This window comes from Lipophrys pholis (genome assembly GCF_963383615.2).
Source record: "Lipophrys pholis genome assembly, chromosome: 7".
Lineage (NCBI taxonomy): Eukaryota > Metazoa > Chordata > Actinopteri > Blenniiformes > Blenniidae > Lipophrys > Lipophrys pholis.
In genome coordinates this window covers 33,652,461-33,672,814 of record NC_137638.1, presented here as the reverse complement: position 1 = coordinate 33,672,814, position 20,354 = coordinate 33,652,461, and the positions used below count along the sequence as shown (strand labels likewise).

Genomic DNA, 20,354 nt, shown 5'->3' with positions numbered 1-20,354 from the left:
CCTCTATCCAGAAGTGTTTCCTCTATCCAGAAGTGTTTACTCTATCGGGAAGTGTTTCCTCCATTGGGAAGTGTTTCCTCTATCCAGAAGTGTTTACTCTATCGGGAAGTGTTTCCTCCATTGGGAAGTGTTTCCTCTATCGGAAAGTGTTTCCTCTATCGGGAAGTGTTTCCTCTATCGGGAAGTATTTCCTCTATCGAGAAGTGTTTCCTCTATCGGGAAGTGTTTCCTCTATCCAGAAGTATTTCCTCTATTGGGAAGTGTTTCCTCTATCGGGAAGTGTTTTTTCTATCCAGAAGTGTTTCCTTTATCGGGAAGTGTTTCCTCTATTGGGAAGTGTTTTTTCTATCCAGAAGTTTTTCCTCTATCGGGAAGTGTTTCCTCTATTGGGAAGTGTTTTTTCTATCCAGAAGTTTTTCCTCTATCGGGAAGTGTTTCCTCTATTGAGAAGAGTTTCCTCTATCGGGAAATTTTTCCTCTATTGGGAAGTGTTTCCTCTATCGGGAAGTGTTTCCTCTATTGGAAGTGTTTCCTCTATCGAGAAGTGTTTCCTCTATCGGAAAGTGTTTTCTCTATCGGAAAGTGTTTCCTCTATCTGGAAGTGTTTCCTCTATCGGGAAGTGTTTCCTCTATCGGGAAGTGTTTCCTCTATCCAGAAGTATTTCCTCTATTGGGAAGTGTTTTTTCTATCCAGAAGTGTTTCCTTTATCGGGAAGTATTTCCTCTATTGGGAAGTGTTTCCTCTATCCAGAAGTGTTTTTTCTATCCAGAAGTTTTTCCTCTATCGGGAAGTGTTTCCTCTATCGGGAAGTGTTTCCTCTATGAAACAATAACTTTATATTACATCACTGAGATAAAACGAGACTCCAATCTAAGCTGGGAGACTGCTGACTTGCGTGCGTGTGTGTGTGTGTGTGTGTGTGTGTGTGTGTGTGTGTGTGTGTGTGTGTGTGTGTGTGTGTGTGTGTGTGTGTGTGTGTGTGTGTGTGTGTGTGTGTGTGTGTGTGTGTGTGTGTGGTTGGTCACCTTGATGCGGTTGACGGCCTCCTGCGCCTGCATCATGCGGACATTCTTGGACGGTGTTTTATCCGACAACAGCTGAGTGGAGCCCAGGTAGTTTGCTGCGAAGATGATCCCATCAATAAGGTCCTCAGGGTCACAGGGGCCTGGAACTGAGGGCCACAGAAGGTCAAAAGGTCACCACCACACATTAACACAACATCAGGCCGTTGATTACACAGAGCTTTGATTTACAACCAGAAGTGGAACCTAAACCGGAAGTGGAACCTAAATCACAGAAGTTGGGGCGTGGTCTGACTTATTGTCTGACTGTTCCGGCTGTGGTCCAGGTGTTGTCCAGCTGTAGTCCAGGTGTTGTCCAGCTGTGATCCAGCTGTAGTCCAGCTGTAATCTAGCTGTAGGTCAGGTGATGTCCAGGTGTGGTTCAGCTGTAGTCCAGGTGTAGTCCAGCTGTGCTCCAGCTGTATACCATTGCGGTCTAGGTGTAGTCCAGGTGTGTTCCAGTTGTGGTCCAGGTGTGTTCCAGGTATAGTCCAGGTGTGTTCCAGCTGTGGTGCAGGTGTGTTCCAGGTATAGTCTAATTGTGGTCCGCTGTATTCTAGCTGTGGTCCAGGTGTGTTCCAGGTATAGTTTAGGTGTGGTCCAGGTGGAGTCCAGTTGTGTTCCAGCTGTGGTCCAGGTGTTGTCCAGGTAAAGTCCAGGTATAGTCCAGGTGTGTTCAAGCTGTGGTCCAGTTGTTGTCCAGGTGTGTTCCAGGTATAGTTCAGGTGTGGTCCAGGTGTAGTCCAGCTGTGGTCTCGGTGTAGTCCAAGTGTAGTCCAGTTGTGGTCGAGTGGTGTTCCAGGTATACTCCAGGTTTGTTCCGGCTGTGGTCCAGGTGTTGTCTAGGTGTGTCCAAATGTGTTCCAGGTATAGTCCAGGTGTGTTCCAGATATAGTCCAGGTGTAGTCCAACAGTAGTCCAGCTGTGGTCTAGGTGTAGTCCAGTTGTGTTCTAGGTATAGTCCAGGTGTAGTCCAACTGTGTTCCAGCTGTGATCCAGGTGTGTCCAAATGTGTTCCAGGTGTTGTTCAGGTGTGTTCCAGGTACAGTCCAGGTATGTTCCAGGTGTCGTGTAATTGTGGTCCGGTGTTTTCCAGCTGTGGTCCAGGTGTGTTCTTGGTATAGTCCACGTGTGTTCCAGCTGTGGTCCAGGTGTAGTGCAGGTAAAGTCCAGGTATAGTCCAAGTAAGTTCCACCTGTGGTCCAGGTGTGTTCCAGGTGTAGTTCAGGTGTGGTCTAGGTGTAGTCCAGTGTGTTCCAGGTATATTCCAGGTATGGTTCAGGTGTAGTCCAACTGTGTTCCAGGTGTAGTCCATGTGTGTTCAAGCTGTGCTCCAGATGTTTTCCAGGTGTCATATAGGTGTTTTCCAGGGACAGTCCAGGTATATATTAGGTGTATATTCTAGGTGTGTTCCAGGTATATTCCAGGTGTCTCTCTGTCCCCTCTGTCTGTCTGTCCGTCTATCTCTCTCACATCTGTAATCGCTGTCATCCAGCAGTGGAATCTTAACCTGCTTTTATCAACTCACCTCCAGCAGGTACTACACCTATTCAGCTCTGCTCCACCTGTTCATCTCCACCTGTTCAACACTGCTCAGCCTGGCCAGTATATTCTCCACCTGTCCAGTGGGTGAAGTAGCACCACACGATCGGCCACACAGGATCGGAGCGTGACCTTTGACCCCCACGAGCTCCCTGAGCGCCGCCATGTGGCCCAATAAAAGATCAAATCAGAAAAACCCCTCCCCGACAGGATCAATACAGATTGATTACTGAGTACTTAGACTCTAATATGTTTCTCCCAATAATACTACAGTAGATGTTGAAATGGAATATTTACAAAATTTCCAGGAGAAACTGCTCATTTTGAGTTTGATTTAAAAATAAAAATGTTCTTTCACTTTCACTTTAAGATAAAAAACTAATCAATAAACAATTTATCTGGGGTATTTAAAAAAGAAACATGAAATGTATGTATATAAAACAACCCACAACATGAGAATCCACAAAGTTTAAATCTATCAGTAAACAAGACCTGAACTTTATGGCCTTTATAGAGACAAATTTGAAATTGAACATAAACCCACATCCAACAAGTTGTACAGCCAGAAAGCAAAGAGACGTGAGAAGCCTTGCAGGACCTTTCCTGAAGGGAGGACCTTCCAGGACCTTCACTCACCTTCTACATAGGTGGGGAAGGAAGCCAGGCTTCTTCTGCACTGTGGAAACAAACAAACAAACAAACAGAGTTTTAGGGTTCTCTGCTGGAGTGTCAAGAGGAGGCGGAGTCGGAGCTGCAGCACCTCTTTACTGGAGGGGGAGTCCAGGTCCTCGTCCTGCAGCAGCCTGCTGGAGGCCTCTGCTCCTGCAGCAGGAGGTCCTGCAGCAGGAGGTCCTGGACCTGGAGATCCTGGACCTGAAGACTGGACCAATGCAGAGGACAGATATCAGTCAGACATCGGCACAGAGCGTCGTACCGCTCTGCATCGCTCTGCATTGCACCACTCTACATCACACTGCTCAATATCACACCACACCGCACTGCTTTACATCGCACTGCACCTCTCTACATCACCCACTCTACATCACATGGCTGTATTACACCACTCTATATCACACTGCACCTCTCTACATCACCCACTCTACATCACATTGCTGTATCACACCACTCTACATCACACTGTACCGCTCTACATCACAATGCTCTACATCACACCACTCCATATCGCTCTGTACAACTCTACACCATTCTAAGTCATACCGCTGTATATCAATGCACACCGCTCTAGATCACACTGCTCTGCACCGCTCTACAGCACACCGCTCTACAGCACACCGCTCTACAGCACATTGCTCTGCACCACTCTATATTACACTTGTCTGCACCACATCACTCTGCATTGCACTGTATCGCTCTACATCCCACAGCTCTGCACTGCTCTATATCACACCACTGTACATCACACTGCTCAGCACTGCTCTTTATTGCACCACTCTGGACCGTACTATATCACACTGATCTATAGCACACAGCTCTATAATGCACTGCTCTATAGCACACTGCTCTGCACCGCATCACCCTACACCACATCACTCTGCATCGCAGTGTACCGCTCTACATCACACCGCTCTACATCACACTACTCTACATCATGCTGCTCTGGACTGCTCTATATTGCAACGCTTTATTTCACACCACACCAAGGAATGTTTTTCAGACTGAATGTTGTGACGTCAGCCATGAAAAGCTAACTGCTAATCAGCTCAACCAATCACGTGGCTGCATGATATTATTCTTTTCATTCCTGAGAAGATGGAAAGCCTCTATCAGTTTAACAGTATTCTGTACTTCACTGTACATTTGTTTATTTATTCTGAGAACATTTAATGTCTGATATTTCATTTTATTCAACGCTGTTTTCTCATGTTTGATGGCTTTCAGTCACTCCATCCATCATCCCTCCATCATCCATCACCCCTTCATCATCGCTTCATCCATCCTTCTATCATCCCTAATCCCTCCATCCATCATCCCTCATTCATCCCCATCCATCCATTCGTTCCTCCATCATCCATCAATCATCCATTATCTCTCCATCCCTCATTCGTCATCTCTCTCTCTCCCTCTCTCCCTCCCTCCCTCCATCCCACCCTCCATCCATCTTATAACTTATTTAAAGACGTTCTGGTGGAGAGGGATTATTGACGATCCTGTTTCTTGTAATTCGATCTCTTAGTGTCTGTTGAGTATCAAGAGTCACTGACAAGAAGAAACCTTTCCAGTGGGAACTGTCTAATTCATCCACTGCACCAGGATTTGGTTGGTGAATGCTGAGCCTCCACACATGGTTGTAGAATCTGTTTTCATGAAACAAGGTGTAGTAGTTGAGGTCACCAGTTACAGTGTGATAAAGGTGTAGTAGTTGAGGTCACCAGTTACAGTGTGATAAAGGTGTAGTAGTTGAGGTCACCAGTTACAGTGTGATAAAGGTGTAGTAGTTGAGGTCACCGGTTACAGTGTGATAAAGGTGTAGTAGTTGAGGTCACCGGTTACAGTGTGATAAAGGTGTAGTAGTTGAGGTCACCGGTTACAGTGTGATAAAGGTGTAGTAGTTGAGGTCACCGGTTACAGTGTGATAAAGGTGTAGTAGTTGAGGTCACCAGTTACAGTGTGATAAAGGTGTAGTAGTTGAGGTCACCAGTTACAGTGTGATAAAGGTGTAGTAGTTGAGGTCACCAGTTACAGTGTGATAAAGGTGTAGTAGTTGAGGTCACCAGTTACAGTGTGATAAAGGTGTAGTAGTTGAGGTCACCAGTTCCTCCTCAAGTAAACAAAACACAGCGATCTAATTAAGTTCAATCAGCTGACTCAGCTCATTCTTTAAGTTTTCATCTAAAGAATCAAAAATCAATCAAGTGCTGCCAAAGCTGCAAAGCTGGAAGTTGTGCACCTCATCTTCATTTTGCCTGCCGCTGCGTTGCTCCTGCTGCTCCCTCTGCTCCTGCTGCTCCCTCTGCTCCTGCTGCTCCTGCTGTTCCTCCAGCTTCTCCAGCTGATACATCCAGAAGTTTTCCATGGTTTCAGACGCCTCCACAACCGAGCCTCTGGGAGAGCCCAGATCACCTGCTGAGCTCTGCTGTGCTGCTGCTGCTCCACACACCTGAGCGTCAGCTCTGCTCCACACACCTGAGCGTCAGCTCTGCTCCACACACCTGAGCGTCAGCTCCGCTCCACACACCTGAGCGTCAGCTCCGCTCCACACACCTGAGCGTCAGCTCCGCTCTACACACCTGAGGGTGAGCGGCTCAGGTGACACATCCCAGGCTCCCCAGCAGCCATTTCAATGAGGTGACGTCTTGTTTTCATCCTAAATGTTGATCTGACGGTCGCCTTTCAGCAGGACTGGCCTCAGAGCTTGTGAGGGTGTGAACAGTGTTTCTGTCACACAATGAATTATTGAACTGCTTTGCCTGTCAGAGTTCTCTCTCTCACTGAATAAATCATTGGTTGTCACCATGGTAACAGACTGAACAGAACCAGCTGGCTGTCACCATGGTAACACACTGTGAACAGACCTTAACAGAACCAGTTGGCTGTCACCATGAACCAGCTGGCTGTCACCATGGTAACAGACTGAACAGAACCAGCTGGCTGTCACCATGGTAACAGACTGTGAACAGACCTTAACAGAACCAGCTGGCTGTCACCATGAACCAGCTGGCTGTCACCATGGTAACAGACTGAACAGAACCAGCTGGCTGTCACCATGGTAACAGCCAGCTGGTCAGCCAGCATAGAACTGAATTGGTTAATATTTCCTGTTAACCAGGTGGTGCTCCCGAGGTATCTGATACAGATCTGATAAAAACGTAATTAACATAATTAACTCTCTTTGTTAATTATTAATCAAAATCGATAGCCAAACTGCTAAAACCCAAAATAATTGGTACCCCCGTGTGCGGACTCCGAACATAAGTGGTACTACTTGATGCTTATGAGGTAATAAATCGTTACCTACATAACTAAATGGACTCACTTATAAAGCACCTTTTCGCTGACAACAGCCCCAAAGCTCTTTACATAGCTCATCACATTCACACACCAGTGGAAGCTGCAGCCGTGCAAGGCACTGTCACTCTAATGGGGGTAGTTTGGGGTTCAGTGTCTTGACAATGACACTTCGGCATGTAGGCAGACAGAATGGGAATGGGAATTGGACCTGCAACCTTCCGATTGGGAGATGACCGCTCTACCAACCGAGCTATGCCGCCATAACTTGTGCCCCCATGCGCGGACTCACTACAGCACTTTGGCTTGAAGAAACCGGTTTTAGTCTGGCACTTTACTGTGAACGAACTGGGTTCAGTCTGGTACTTTACTGTGAAATAAAGCCCAATTTCCACTGCACAAAGAGTGCAGGGACAGAATCCAGAAAGTAGGTTAAAATGTAGGCGGGGTTTAGAGCTCCGCAGATACAGTATGTGACGTTGCAACAGTGATCTCAGCCGGGGCGGCAGATCTGAACCTTATGACTCCTCGGTTGTTGTTTACATCCTCCGCTTTGCACTAGTTGTTTAGTTAACTTTTTTTTTGCAGCCACAGAGCTGCAGCTGCAACTTCCATGTTTGTTCCGAGAGAGGAAACGCCGGCCGGCCGGCCCCGGTGACCTCACCTGGCGAAGTGACAACGGCGCCTACTCTGGCGGCACAAAGCCGGTCGGCTCCAGTCTTGCGTCACGACACCAGCGATGTGACAGCCGCAACTTCCATGTCGAGGCTGAGAGCGCGGACGTGATGCAAGGACGGACATCGGGGCTTGGAGCAGCTCCAGCGCAACGTGTGCGGACGCGGTTTGACTCCGATCGTCGCGTTGTATCACGTTGTGTCTCGAACCGCTGGCCGGCGCACCATAGCTCCGTGTCCGCACACACTGGCAGGTTTTGGAACTCTGGCAACGTGGAACTGGAGCGCCGGAGCCAGCAAGTGTGTGCGAAACCAGGGGGCCCTCGCAATGGAGCACCAGCCAGCGACGCGACGGGACGGGACGCGACGCGACGAGCGGACTCGGTAGCACTCTGGACCTGCACCCAGCTGGCAGACAGACGTTTACGACGGCCTCCGAGCTGCAATCCCAGTTCGGTTACCGCCGTAGTGTCTGCTCCAGAGTCCTGGTCTCCGTTCTGCCTCGCTTCTGCTCTTTTAGGACCAACATGAAAGTTGTGTAGAAAAAAATAGACAAAAAAAGACCAACGAGTGCAAAGCTGACATCTTAAAATATTGAGGGCGTGTCTTAAATCACTCACCAATCAGCAGACGGCTCCTCAAAAACAGACCGGTTCCCTGGTACTGAGAACCCCGACGGAAGGGCGACAGAAAAGCGTCCACCTTTGGAGCGGTTATTTCCTGAGGAGGCGGGGCCTCACGGAGGAGCTACACTGGACCTGAGGAGGCGGGGCCTCACCGAGGAGCAACACTGGACCTGAGGAGGCGGGGCCTCACGGAGGAGCTACACTGGACCTGAGGAGGCGGGGCCTCACTGAGGAGCAACACTGGACCTGAGGAGGCGGGGCCTCACCGAGGAGCTACACTGGACCTGAGGAGGCGGGGCCTCACGGAGGAGCTACACTGGACCTGAGGAGGCGGGCCCTCACCGAGGAGCAACACTGGACCTGAGGAGGCGGGCCCTCACGGAGGAGCTACACTGGACCTGAGGAGGCGGGGCCTCACGGAGGCGCTACACTGGACCTGAGGAGGCGGGGCGTCACCGAGGAGCAACACTGGACCTGAGGAGGCGGGGCGTCACCAAGGAGCTACACTGGACCTGAGGAGGCGGGGCCTCACCGAGGAGCTACACTGGACCTGAGGAGGCGGGCCCTCACCGAGGAGCTACATGCAACCACCACAGACCTGGACATGATGCTGGAGTGGCTGCAACAGGCGCTGACATGACAACGTGTCGGACGCAGCGACGGCGGGGCAGAGAGGAGACGGAGCAGCTACATGTGCAAGAGAAAAGTTTCGGGGATTTGAAAGGATCCCAAATAATAAGTAATCATTGGACTAGAAGATGCGTAGAAGGTGTGCCCATTCCTGTTCCACCACTACTGAGGGGCCTCACCTTCTCTGAGGACCCCCCTCCTCCACCAACAGGGACTTGGGGTGGCTCCATAACTCCCCTCATTTAGTTTTTTGTTTTAAGGCCACATGTTCTGGTCTGTTGTGTTTGTGGTGTTTGAGGTTTTCATGTCACAGGATTGAAGATATATAAAGGAACATAACAGTGTGAAAGTGGAGTCACTCAATGTAAATACTTTAAATAACGTGATTAAGAGACGTAAGAGTCTGTCCAGGCTAAGAAAGGAAAAGGTAAAAGTACTATTCATACAGGACTAAAGTGAAAAGAATAAGAGAAACTTAAACAACTGGGTTACAAAACAACTTATTAAAGCTTCAACTAATCTGACAATCAAAGAGGGGGGAGCAGTACTCATACCAAACTCAGTACTATTTGAAAGTTGTAAAGAAATAAGTGGTCAAGATGGAAGAACTCTCCTGGTCAAAGGCAAAATACTACAGTACCACTAGTTAATGTATGTTCATCCCCAGAGAGCAGGAAAGGTTTGTGAAGGTACACAGTCTAGATACTACAAGTACTCAGAACCACTAAATAAACCTATCAAGATTTATAAATACTACACTGCAAGAAATGGGAATGTTTGATGTTTGGAGAAATCCACATCCTTTCCAGAGAGACTAGACACATTACTCAGAGCTCAGCTGGTCTAACACTGTGGACAGAGGGAGGACAGCGTCTCAGACCAGAGTCCCACATCACAGACAATACAACTGAACAAAGGAAAACAAGTACTCTCTGGTGGTTAACCACTGGGATTCTAAACAATAAGACAGTAGTGGAACAAATAAGGTCAGAGGTTAAGAAGTACCTAGAAGAAGTGGACCCTGCCATATCGTTTGACGCTCTAAAAGCAATTTTGCGTGGAAAACTGATTTCCTTGAATTCACTACAGAAGAAGAGCAAGGCAGCCTGAGAGAACCAACACGTGGGAATCCTGAAGGAATTAGAAAGACAGCATAAAAAGTCCCAAGACCCTGAAGTCCTTCAACAAATTAAAAAGTAAGGGGGGAAATAGAGGACATTCTCAGAGAGGAGACAGAAAAGAGAGCGAGATTTTTGAAACAGACATATCATGGATTGTTGGCAAGACAATTATGTAAACAACAATTTAATTCTACAATTGGTAAGATACGAAATCCAAAAAGCAAACAGCTGCTGCATGGTCCAGAAGAAATATTCAATGTGTTTGAGGATTATTCCAAAAAGCTGTTTTCAAAACCGCCAGCAGATGAAGACACTTTTAGAAACTTTGTCCACATGCTTTATCTGCCACCTATTGGTGAAATGCAGAATAACAGCCTCGCCACTGAAATAACAAAGGAGGAAATACAGGATGCAGTTAGGAGATTGAAGGCTAATAAATCACCTGCTACAATCCTCATCGTCTATAAAATGTCTGCTTCCATACTCTGTAGAAGATTTCAGCCCTTCATAGCAGAAATCACTGATGAGGATCAAACTGGCTTTATTAAAGGTTCCAAAGCCAAGACAATATTGGGAGAACACTACACATCATACATCAAGTACAAAACAGGGACTAAAGCTCCAAGAATAAGCTGAGATGCAGAAAAAGCTTTGGACAGTGTCAGTTGGGAATGTCTATATGGAGTACTCCAGAAACTGGGCTTACATGAAAACTCAATCCAGAACATGAAAACTGTACATGAAGAAGCGGCTGCTAGGATGAAGGTAAATGGAGCGTTCTCCAAAAGGCTCGGATTAGAAAGAGGGAGGAGCCATGGCTGTTGTTTATACTGAAGCTGGAGCTCAGGCAAGTCGTCACAACAGCAACCTGGAGGGACCAGAAATTAGGAAGAAAAAACACAACTGGCCTCTTCTCACACAAAGTGGTCCTTTTCCCCTTGCTGAGGAACTTTCTCAGTACTTCCAATCACTACTCAGGATAGAAAGTTAACATGGCACAAACTCAGGTTCTCATGTTCAACGACTGCCCACTAGAGATACTTCAGGATACACAGAGCCTGAACTGGAACTAAAACCACCACATACCTTGGAGTTACAGGAACAAAGACGCGAGACAAATGATATGAAGCTGACGACAACGTGACTCAACAAAACATTCCAAAAGATAGACAAAGGTGGTCGACATATCCCCTCCATCTCAGCTCCAGGACGAAGGCTGTTCAGATGAATATTTTACCAAGGTTGTTATACTTCTTTCAGTCATTACCTATACCCATACCTTTGGAAGGGCAGAAAACCCAGAACAAGATACCAAACTCTTCAACTTGCAAGGAGTAAGGGTGGATTGTCTTTGACAAATCTACAAGAATATTTGTATGCAGCACAGCTGAGGCCTGCAGTACGTTGGTGTACATCTGAGGATGAAGCAAGGTGGACAGATATCAGGTGTACTATAAAGTTTGTTGGGTCCAAAAGAACAAATCCAAATGATAAAAAAAGCAATAGATCCAATAACGAATTTGACACTGGAAATTTGGGAAAAGGTAATGAGGGAACATGAATTACAAGGAGAGAAGAAGAGACTGAGTTTCAGCAGGTCTGGACGACTCCAGCTTTAAACTCTGGAGCGAGCAAGGCACCACCGCAGTGGACAATCTGTAAACAAGGGACGTGTCGGAGCTTCCAAGAAATAGAAGAGAAATATGGATTACAAAAACAAGACTTTTCCCAGATATTTACAAATTCAGGATTACATTATGAAAGAGACCACAGCTGACTGATAAACTGAATTGAATGACATCATGAAGTTCTAGTGGGTAGAACCAGGGTAGAACCAGGGTAAGGCTCAGCTCATCTCAGCTTTCTATCAAGTCCTGGAGGAGGATAGAGAAAGCTCAACACTTTACCTTCAAGACAAAAGGGAATCTGAGTTAAAGTTCCACATTTCAGATGATGTTTGGTAGAAAAGGTTTCTGACACAAGGTTCTAGCAGCAGCTCACAGATCTGGAGGGACTCTCACCAGACTCTTCATAAGGCCTCAAATCAAGAACCCAGCAGCCATGCAGGAGACTGTGGTGATCAAGAGGGACATCATTCACATGTTTTGTTGGTGCTGTTGTAAAATAAAACCGTTTTAGAATATTGTAAATACAACTATTAATAACAGATTGACCTACGACACACCAAACAACTGTGCGGTCATGTATCTGGGAGAACTTGACCAATCCGTGCGAAATGAAGACAAATACCTGGTGAAAATGTTACTTATTGCCGGTAAAAAGGCCCGAAGCAGGAACTGGCATCAAGTGGAAACACCACGCATGGAGCAATGGTTTGAAATGATCAAGGATATTTAAACAATGGAAAAGATGACTCCTGACTTAAAACTCAAGGGACACACATTTGAGAGAAACTGGAAGAAATAGAACGCCGACAAGGAACGTGACACCATCAACTAAATGGACTAATCTAACTCACCGAGAAAGAAAAACATGCATACTGGAGATGCCCCGTTCTATTTTTGTTTAGCATTGTTTGTGATTGTTACTGTTAAAAAATGAAAAAAGAAAATGAAATAAAAAGTGAAAAAAATAAAAATGAAACCAGACAAACATGGTGGCTCAGACCAAAACTCTCCTTTATGACCTAACCGAACCTCACCAGAATCCTCGGTCCTCCCCTTCACTAACCCGGACCTGCCTGCAGCCCTGCGCCCCCCTTACCTGACCAGATAAGCTCACACACACACACACACAGCTACATGCAGCAACCAACTCTTATCTGCTGCTGCTACACCACCTCTGCCTCCATCACCAGAGTTCTAACTGCGGTCCCAACATCCACTGGCCCCGTTCGTTACGCCCTCGGAAGACTGCCTCGCTCCGAGACCGCCCTTGCGCGCACGTGATGGACGTCTTGTTTATCTGGTCGCTAAGCAACCGCCGCGTCCCCAGAAAGAGGTCTAGTGGTCGCGTGGGTCATCGCAATCCCTCTTGACGTCCACCTGGTGGACACATCAAGTCATTGCGCTCTCCCTCTGCGCCCCGCACACTCCTAGTGGTGGTCACGGTCACCACACTGACCTGCCTGTCTGCCTCCACCTGGTGGATGTTCGGGGTCATTACGCCCATCACCCTCATCACTCCAGACCATCCACACACACACACACACACACACACACACACACACACACACACACACACACACACACACACACACACACACACACACACACACACACACACACACACACACACACACACACACACACACACACACACACACACACACACACACACTCTTTGTACATAGTGTTGCTGTTTAATAGATTAGATCTCCATGTTAGATGTCGTTTGCTATTTGAATGTGTTGATTTATGAGATGATTTCAGAATTATTTATGAATTAATACATTTTATTAATAAACGCCTGTTAGCTGAATTGAACGATTCTTGGTGATTATTGTGTATTTATTGTTGACAATTCACTGGTTTGTAACAGTCTGTGCTCGGATCTCACACCTTCCCTTTTATTTAAGATTGTTATATTTTATGCAGAAATATTAACTAACTTAAATAAAGGTGATCACGGTGGTGAGGCAGTCAGCCTTTCACTCAGTGACATCATAATAATGTGACGGCGGCTCTAGTTAGTGACGTCTGTCATGGTGGGGAAAGAACTACAAGTTTCTGAAAATGGACTACAAAACGTTCATCTGGGTTCTAGATGATTTCAAGTGGTTCTAGGCAGATTATAGCTTTGGTAACTTACATGATCTGCTCCTTTTTCAGTCATCCTGAGTTTCCCTGAACGCTCCGATGAGCGGGTTCCTTTAAATGTTGTCACCGCAAGGAATTGTGGGAGAACATGAGCTGGTCTCCTTTGGTAAAGGAACCATCAGTGGTTCCTAGGCTGAAGGAGGTTCTAAAGGAACCATCAGTGGTTCCTAGGCTGAAGGAGGTTCTAAAGGAACCATCAGTGGTTCCTAGGCTGAAGGAGGTTCTAAAGGAAGCATCAGTGGTTCCTAGGCTGAAGGAGGTTCTAAAGGAAGCATCAGTGGTCCTTAGGCTGAAGGAGGTTTGGCTAAACAGCAGCTCAGCTCACTACTTTTTCATACTATTGACCGACTGAGAGGAGGTGAAGAACTCTTTCGGGTATTTGAGTTGAACCACTGAAACGAGCTGAAACAAGCTGAAACGAGCTGAAAGCCTCATCTGACCTTAAGGAGCCGGTAGCTGCTGTGCTTAGCAGCTATTAGCGTTAGCGGCATGGCTGCTTTTCCCACAATGCGACTAAAGTGAGTGATGTCATTTATTTATATATTTGCAATTGGAGTCGCAGCAGCACAACAGTGACATTTGTGTTTTCCTCTCTGCAGCTGCAGCCAGGAGGACTCAGTGAACCAGTTAATGAACGTGATGACTCTGGAGTCACTGTTCAGTAAAGTGACTCGCGGGTTCTGAACGATTCGTTCAAACTCGCACATCACTATCAGGTAGTCCCACCCTGACTACTACATTTCATATCCACCTTGTAAATAGTTCAGTGTATTTGGTTTTAGTGTATATAATCACTTCCTTGTTGATAAAAGTACAGTGATTGAACTGATCTGCTGTGTCGGAGTGTCTGAGTCTGAATGGAGACGACAACAAGGTAGAACTCTACATCGTCAACGTTCCTGATCACTGCTAATAAGATACAACAGCTGAACCTCTAAGTTAAAGTCCGAGACTTTCTGATCCCTGCTCTTGAGTTTTGGCTTCCGATCCTGAATTGGACTTCAAGGGAGATTTTCTTCATCGTGTCATGAAAGGAAGAAATATTTCAGTTTGCTCTAGTAATACTGTTGTGAAATCGTCCGTGTTTCTTAACAAGTACTCCCGGTGTATTTTCATCCTTCCTGCTTTATTTTGTAGTTACCTGCTTTCTCTGTCTGGTGTTTGGACTTTAGCTCGCCCTCTGGCCTCCGCCTGGATCCACCCTTGGAAACCTTCGCTGCTCAGACTTTCAATAAAAACCTTTTGAACCTGGTCACTGGTACGTCAGTCTGCTATTGGGTCCCATGCTGGTTTGTGACAAAAGCTTCCTGTTGGTTAACTTGGAGACCCCGAGTCGGTCTGACACCAACCACCCAAGAGATGAAACCCTCAAAAGGGTCGCTGTCAGACCTCCAGGCCTTGACCTAGTCGGCTGGTTGGTTGGTTGACCGAAAACATTTCTGACGCCAGTCGACCAGAAGTCACCAATGCAAACTGCCGACACCACATGAGATATATTTGGTGAAATGAACCGCCACAGTTGTGAAACAACTTAGTCAATAATGGTCAACTTACGTCGCCTCCAAGTGAAGGTGGCAGGTCACATTCGGCTGTGGGGCTCAGATCCTGTCTCATTACCCAGATGGGCTCCTTGGGCTCGTCGGGTGTGTAAGGAGACCTCACTGTTCTAGTCTTCACCTCCTCAATGGCCTCCTTAATGTCTTTGATGGCCAGAGATATGGCGTCCCTCTTCTCCTGACTGTTCCTCACTGCTGCGTTCTCCTCTGAAGGACTTGCTGCCGGCTGTCTGGGAGACTTCCTGTGGCTGGCAGCTCTGTGGTTTATCTCAGCGTTAGTTTGGACGTTGGGTTGCGGCTTGTCTTCTTGTGGCAGGATCTCAGTTTCCTCCTTGATGGTGTCCTCTGCAGGGTGAGCAAGGCTCTGAGAGCTCAGACTTTCTTTGACCTCAGCGACAATGCTGTCGATGTCCTCCTCCTGGTCACAACTGTCTGCACGAGGGTAAGGCGCAAACTCAGCCTCCTTCTCCGGGCTGTCAGATTCCCCGTCAGAGCGTTCGTCGTAGTGACGCAGACGGGATCCCACCGCCTCCTGCTGGTGGTAATCTCCTCCTGCTGCCAGGCCCTGCACCAGTCTCTGCTGGACGGACTCCATATCATGTACCCCACATAAGGACGTCGATCCTGATGTTGGGGTATCACAGATTTCCTCGTAAACATGCTCTGACAGTGAATAAATGTCATACGGCTCGGAATAGGCTTCAAGTTCAGCATCTACATTCTCTGAAGTCTCAGCCTTAACATTGTCCATATCCGCAGACTGACCGAGCGGCTGCGTGTAGACGTAGTTGGAGTAGCCAGCATTCAGTACCTCCTTGTTGACATTCTCTCTTTGGAGATTCTGGAGGTCAGAACAAGGTTCACAGGACCGGACAGGCAGCTGGAGAGGACAACTGGAATGTGGGTGGTGATGTTGCTGTTCAGCTTCCGGACTGTCAGTATACCCCTCTGCTTCAGGCTGCAGTTGAAGACCAGAACTTCCCACCTCGTCTTCCCCGTCTGGCTGCTCCAGAGACATCATCACCAGACCGTCGTCCCCCTCGGCCCGGTCGGTATGGGTGTGGAAGCCGCTTTCGGTGCTGGCTGACCGCGCCAACACAGAATCGTCCCGCTCTCGTTCATCCTCTTGGCTGGTGTCGGCATGGCGCCGGTTCCCCTGCTGAGCGGCTTGTTGAGCTCGCTCCGCCTCCCTTTGCTGCCTCTGTCGATGCCTCTGCTGTTGGGCTCGGATCCGGGCCTCACTGTCCCCCTGTCTGCGGTACCGCGTCACTGCCGGTCGGGGAATGGGCTGAACGGGCTGTGGAGATGGACCCCCACGTGGCAGCTCCTCGTCCTGCTCGTCCTGCGACCGGCGCTGGGTAGGGACCCTGGACCGGCCGCTGGAGCTTCCTCCGCCCGAGGTGTCGCAACGCCTGTAGCGCTTTTCCTGATCGTTGTAGTTACGGGAGCGGCTGTTGTGGTTGTGTCGATGGCGAGATCTTGCATCTGTCTCCTCCATCACCTCCTGAGCAAGTTCCATCTCCTGGGGATTCATGGCTGCCTGGTGGTTTTGGCGGTTCAGAGCGGGACTACCAGGCCATCTTCAGTAGGACTTCCCGTACAATCCTGACAAAAGAAGATAGAAATGAAGAAAAGCTAAATGGGGGGGATTTTTAAAACATTGTGATTGACAGCAGATTCCTGCTGTGGCAGACACAGACACCGAGCACCTGACTGACCTCAGGTGCTTAATGACACACACACTGGACTAGAGCCTGGAAGAGGAGCTGATTAGGTAATGAGGTATGGTGATTGGAAGATCCGTCTCATGGCCTCAGTGTGGGAACCCGGTGTCGGAAGCTGGTGTGGGAACCTGGTTTTGGAAGTCGGTGTGGGAACCTGGTGTCGGAAGCTGGTGTGGGAAACCGATGTGTGTTGTGTGGATCTGATTCTGATGTGAAAGGAAGATCAAGAGGTGCTGTTGGGATAAAGAGCTGGCAGAAGCCACAATCTGAAGTTTGGCTTTCAACTAACACATTACTTTATCTTTATGTATGATATGTATAGACAACAGTCTCCAGGCCAATAACCAACAGTTACTGTATTGATACCGCATTCCACTACGTATACTTTAATATCGAGTTGCAGCTATAACAGCTTCTATTCTTCTTGAAAGACATCCATCTGGCTTTTGGAGAGTTTGTGTGGGAATTGGACTGCATTCATTCTATAGGGGAAAGCGCTTCCTGGGGTCCCAGGTCACACTGGTGGTCCTGGCTGGGGGTCCCAGGTCACCCTGGAGGTACTGGGTGTGGTCCAGCTCAGTGGTCTCAGTGAACTCTTCAATCTGTGCCTGTTCCAGTCATGCTGGGCCTTCAATCAACTGGTGCCACAAAGTTGGATGCTGAACATTTTACAAAATGTCATTTTATGTCCTTGATTTTTTAAAAATGTGGGATGAGACCCTAGGGCTACATGTTCACGTACCTGGGTATTTGAAAAAGGGTGATATTTCTCTGTGTTTCTTACATTTACACATAAACCAGCTACAACTCACAACAAAGGATGATTCCTGAAAACTCCGGCCACACTGGACATCTGGATAAACTCTGTTTCTCCGGTTGCATCTAAAGGGGGGAGATGGGGATTAAGGTCGCAATCAGTGATGTCATATTTTTTTCCACGATTCTCATTGGCTATCATGGTTTCATGCTTCTCACTACACTGCCCCCTACAGGTCTGGCTGCCCATAGCAGCTCTGAACCAGGTGGCTATGCGGGACTGTGTAAATGAAGATTTGTCTTTTAAAGAAGAGGGGAAACTATCACTTTTTTAAAAAACCAGGTACGTGTAAACGTGGCCTAAAAGTCCTCCTTGTAAATAATGTGTGTTGTGTTGCTTGTTAAGAGAAATCTTTAACTTTGTATAACTTTGCATAAATGGGCGGTTCAATTCATTCTCTAATTAACTTTATTTTCAGTTGAATTAATATTCTTATTTAACTATGCTAAAATTGCTTCATTCTGAGTGGAACCATGACAAAGAATTTCTCCCAAGAATGAATGAAGTGCTGAGATGTCATTGGTTCCAGCTATTAATTGAGTTAATTGAGTGACTGAATGACGTGAGGTCAGATTGAAACACTTGAATTCACATATATATTTAGGTTGTGTTCAACAGTGAAAGATCTGAACCTTCTTCTGCTCCATTCATGGATGGAGGCCTGCTCCATCCTGCTCCGTCCTGCTCCCTCTGAACCTGCTCTGTCCTGCTCCATCCTGCTCCCTCTGTCCTGCTCCGTCCTTCTCCATCCTGTTCCGTCCTGCCCTCTCTGTCCTGCTCCCTCTATCCTGCTCCATCCTGCTCCCTCTGTCCTGCTCCATTCTGTTCCGTCCTGCCCTCTCTGTCCTGCTCCCTCTATCCTGCTCTGTCCTGCTCCATCCTGCTCACTCTGTCCTGCTCCGTCCTGTTCCGTCCTGCTCCATCCTGCTCCCTCTGTCCTGCTCCGTCCTTCTCCATCCTGTTCCGTCCTGCTCCCTCTATCCTGCTCCATCCTGCTCCCTCTGTCCTGCTCCATTCTGTTCCGTCCTGCCCTCTCTGTCCTGCTCCCTCTATCCTGCTCTGTCCTGCTCCATCCTGCTCCCTCTGTCCTGCTCCGTCCTGTTCTGTCCTGCTCCATCCTGCTCACTCTGTCCTGCTCCGTCCTGTTCCGTCCTGCTCCATCCTGCTCCCTCTGTCCTGCTCCATTCTGTTCCGTCCTGCCCTCTCTGTCCTGCTCCCTCTATCCTGCTCTGTCCTGCTCCATCCTGCTCCCTCTGTCCTGCTCCGTCCTGTTCTGTCCTGCTCCATCCTGCTCACTCTGTCCTGCTCCGTCCTGTTCCGTCCTGCTCCATCCTGCTCACTCTGTCCTGCTCCGTCCTGTTCCGTCCTGTTCCATCTTGTTCTGTCCTGCTCCCTCAGTCCTGCTCTCTCTGTCCTGCTCCCTCTGTCCTGCTCTGTCCTGTTCCGTCCTGTTCTGTCCTGCTCCCTCTGTCCTGCTCTGTCCTGCTCCGTCCTGCTCCCTCTGTCCTGCTCCGTCCTGCTCCCTCTGTCCTACTCCATCCTGTTCCGTCCTGCTCTCTCTGTCCTGCTCCCTCCCGCTCCATCCTGTTTCATCCTGCTCTCTCTGTCCTGCTCCCTCTATCCTGCTCTGTCCTGTTCCATCTTGTTCTGTCCTGCTCCATCCTGCTCCATCCTGCTCCCTCTGTCCTGCTCCATCCTGCTCCATCCTGCTCCCTCTGTCCTGCTCCATCCTGCTCCATCCTGCTCTCTCTGTCCCGCTCCATCCTGCTCAATCCTGCTCTAACAACTAACAACGATCAACGAACAACTAACAACGATCAACGAACAACTAACAACGATCAACGAACAACTAACAACTAACAACGATCAACGAACAACTAACAACTAACAACGATCAACGAACAACTAACAACTAACAACTAACAACGATCAACGAACAACTAACAACTAACAACGATCAACGAACAACTAACAACTAACAACTAACAACGATCAACTAACAACTAACAACGATCAACGAACAACTAACAACTAACAACGATCAACGAACAACTAACAACTAACAACTAACAACGATCAACTAACAACTAACAACGATCAACGAACAACTAACAACTAACAACGATCAACTAACAACTAACAACGATCAACGAACAACTAACAACTAACAACGATCAACTAACAACTAACAACGATCAACGAACAACTAACAACTAACAACGATCAACAAACAAACAACGAACAAAGATCAACAAACAAATAACAACTAATAACAATCAACGAACGACTAACAACTCGGTCACTTCTCTTCTAATTATTTAATGAATTATTTAATGAATGAAAAATATACTGTGATGAATGACAGAAATATTGAATATATCATCTTTGTTTGATATTCAAATCTGTTTGGGGGTTTATTTCATGAGGACAAGATCATTTATATTTTATTTTATCTTTACTTTACTATACGATACTGAAAGGCTTAATTGGTAGCCTATGTCTACTTTATCTACTTCATCACTGTAACAGTTGAACAAATCAAGTACAACATATAAATAAAAGTATATACACAAAATACAAATTGAGATTTTGACCAATTTTAAAGTTTTGCTCCATTTTCTTCCTGAAGCTAACTTGAAATCCTACCCCTGTTGGGATCAGGATAATAATGATTTTTTGGATCAAAGTTATCCAGATCCTACTGAAATGTTTTGTACAAAACACATTGAAGGTTTGATCCAGATTAAATCTAGGATTGGATGACATGATCTAATCTCATTTCAAAATCCTTCTTTTCCTTTTGAACAATCGATTTTAAAGATTTGATCCAATACGATAACCAAAATCCAATCAGATT

General features: G+C 47.2%; 1 protein-coding gene across 1 annotated transcript in view; it reads right to left on the bottom strand.

Moving 5' to 3' along the window:
• The window catches only part of apba1a (amyloid beta (A4) precursor protein-binding, family A, member 1a), a gene marked incomplete at both ends in the record, with an annotated part of 44,793 nt that extends 28,303 nt beyond the window's left edge, over window positions 1-16,490 (bottom strand). The window contains 4 exons of the mRNA XM_080467466.1: window positions 1,027-1,172; window positions 3,241-3,280; window positions 3,365-3,484; window positions 14,955-16,490. Coding sequence (XP_080323592.1) covers window positions 1,027-1,172; window positions 3,241-3,280; window positions 3,365-3,484; window positions 14,955-16,490 — 1,842 coding nt within the window. The remainder of the gene's footprint in view (window positions 1-1,026; window positions 1,173-3,240; window positions 3,281-3,364; window positions 3,485-14,954) is intronic.
• Between the last annotated feature and the right edge of the window lie 3,864 nt (window positions 16,491-20,354).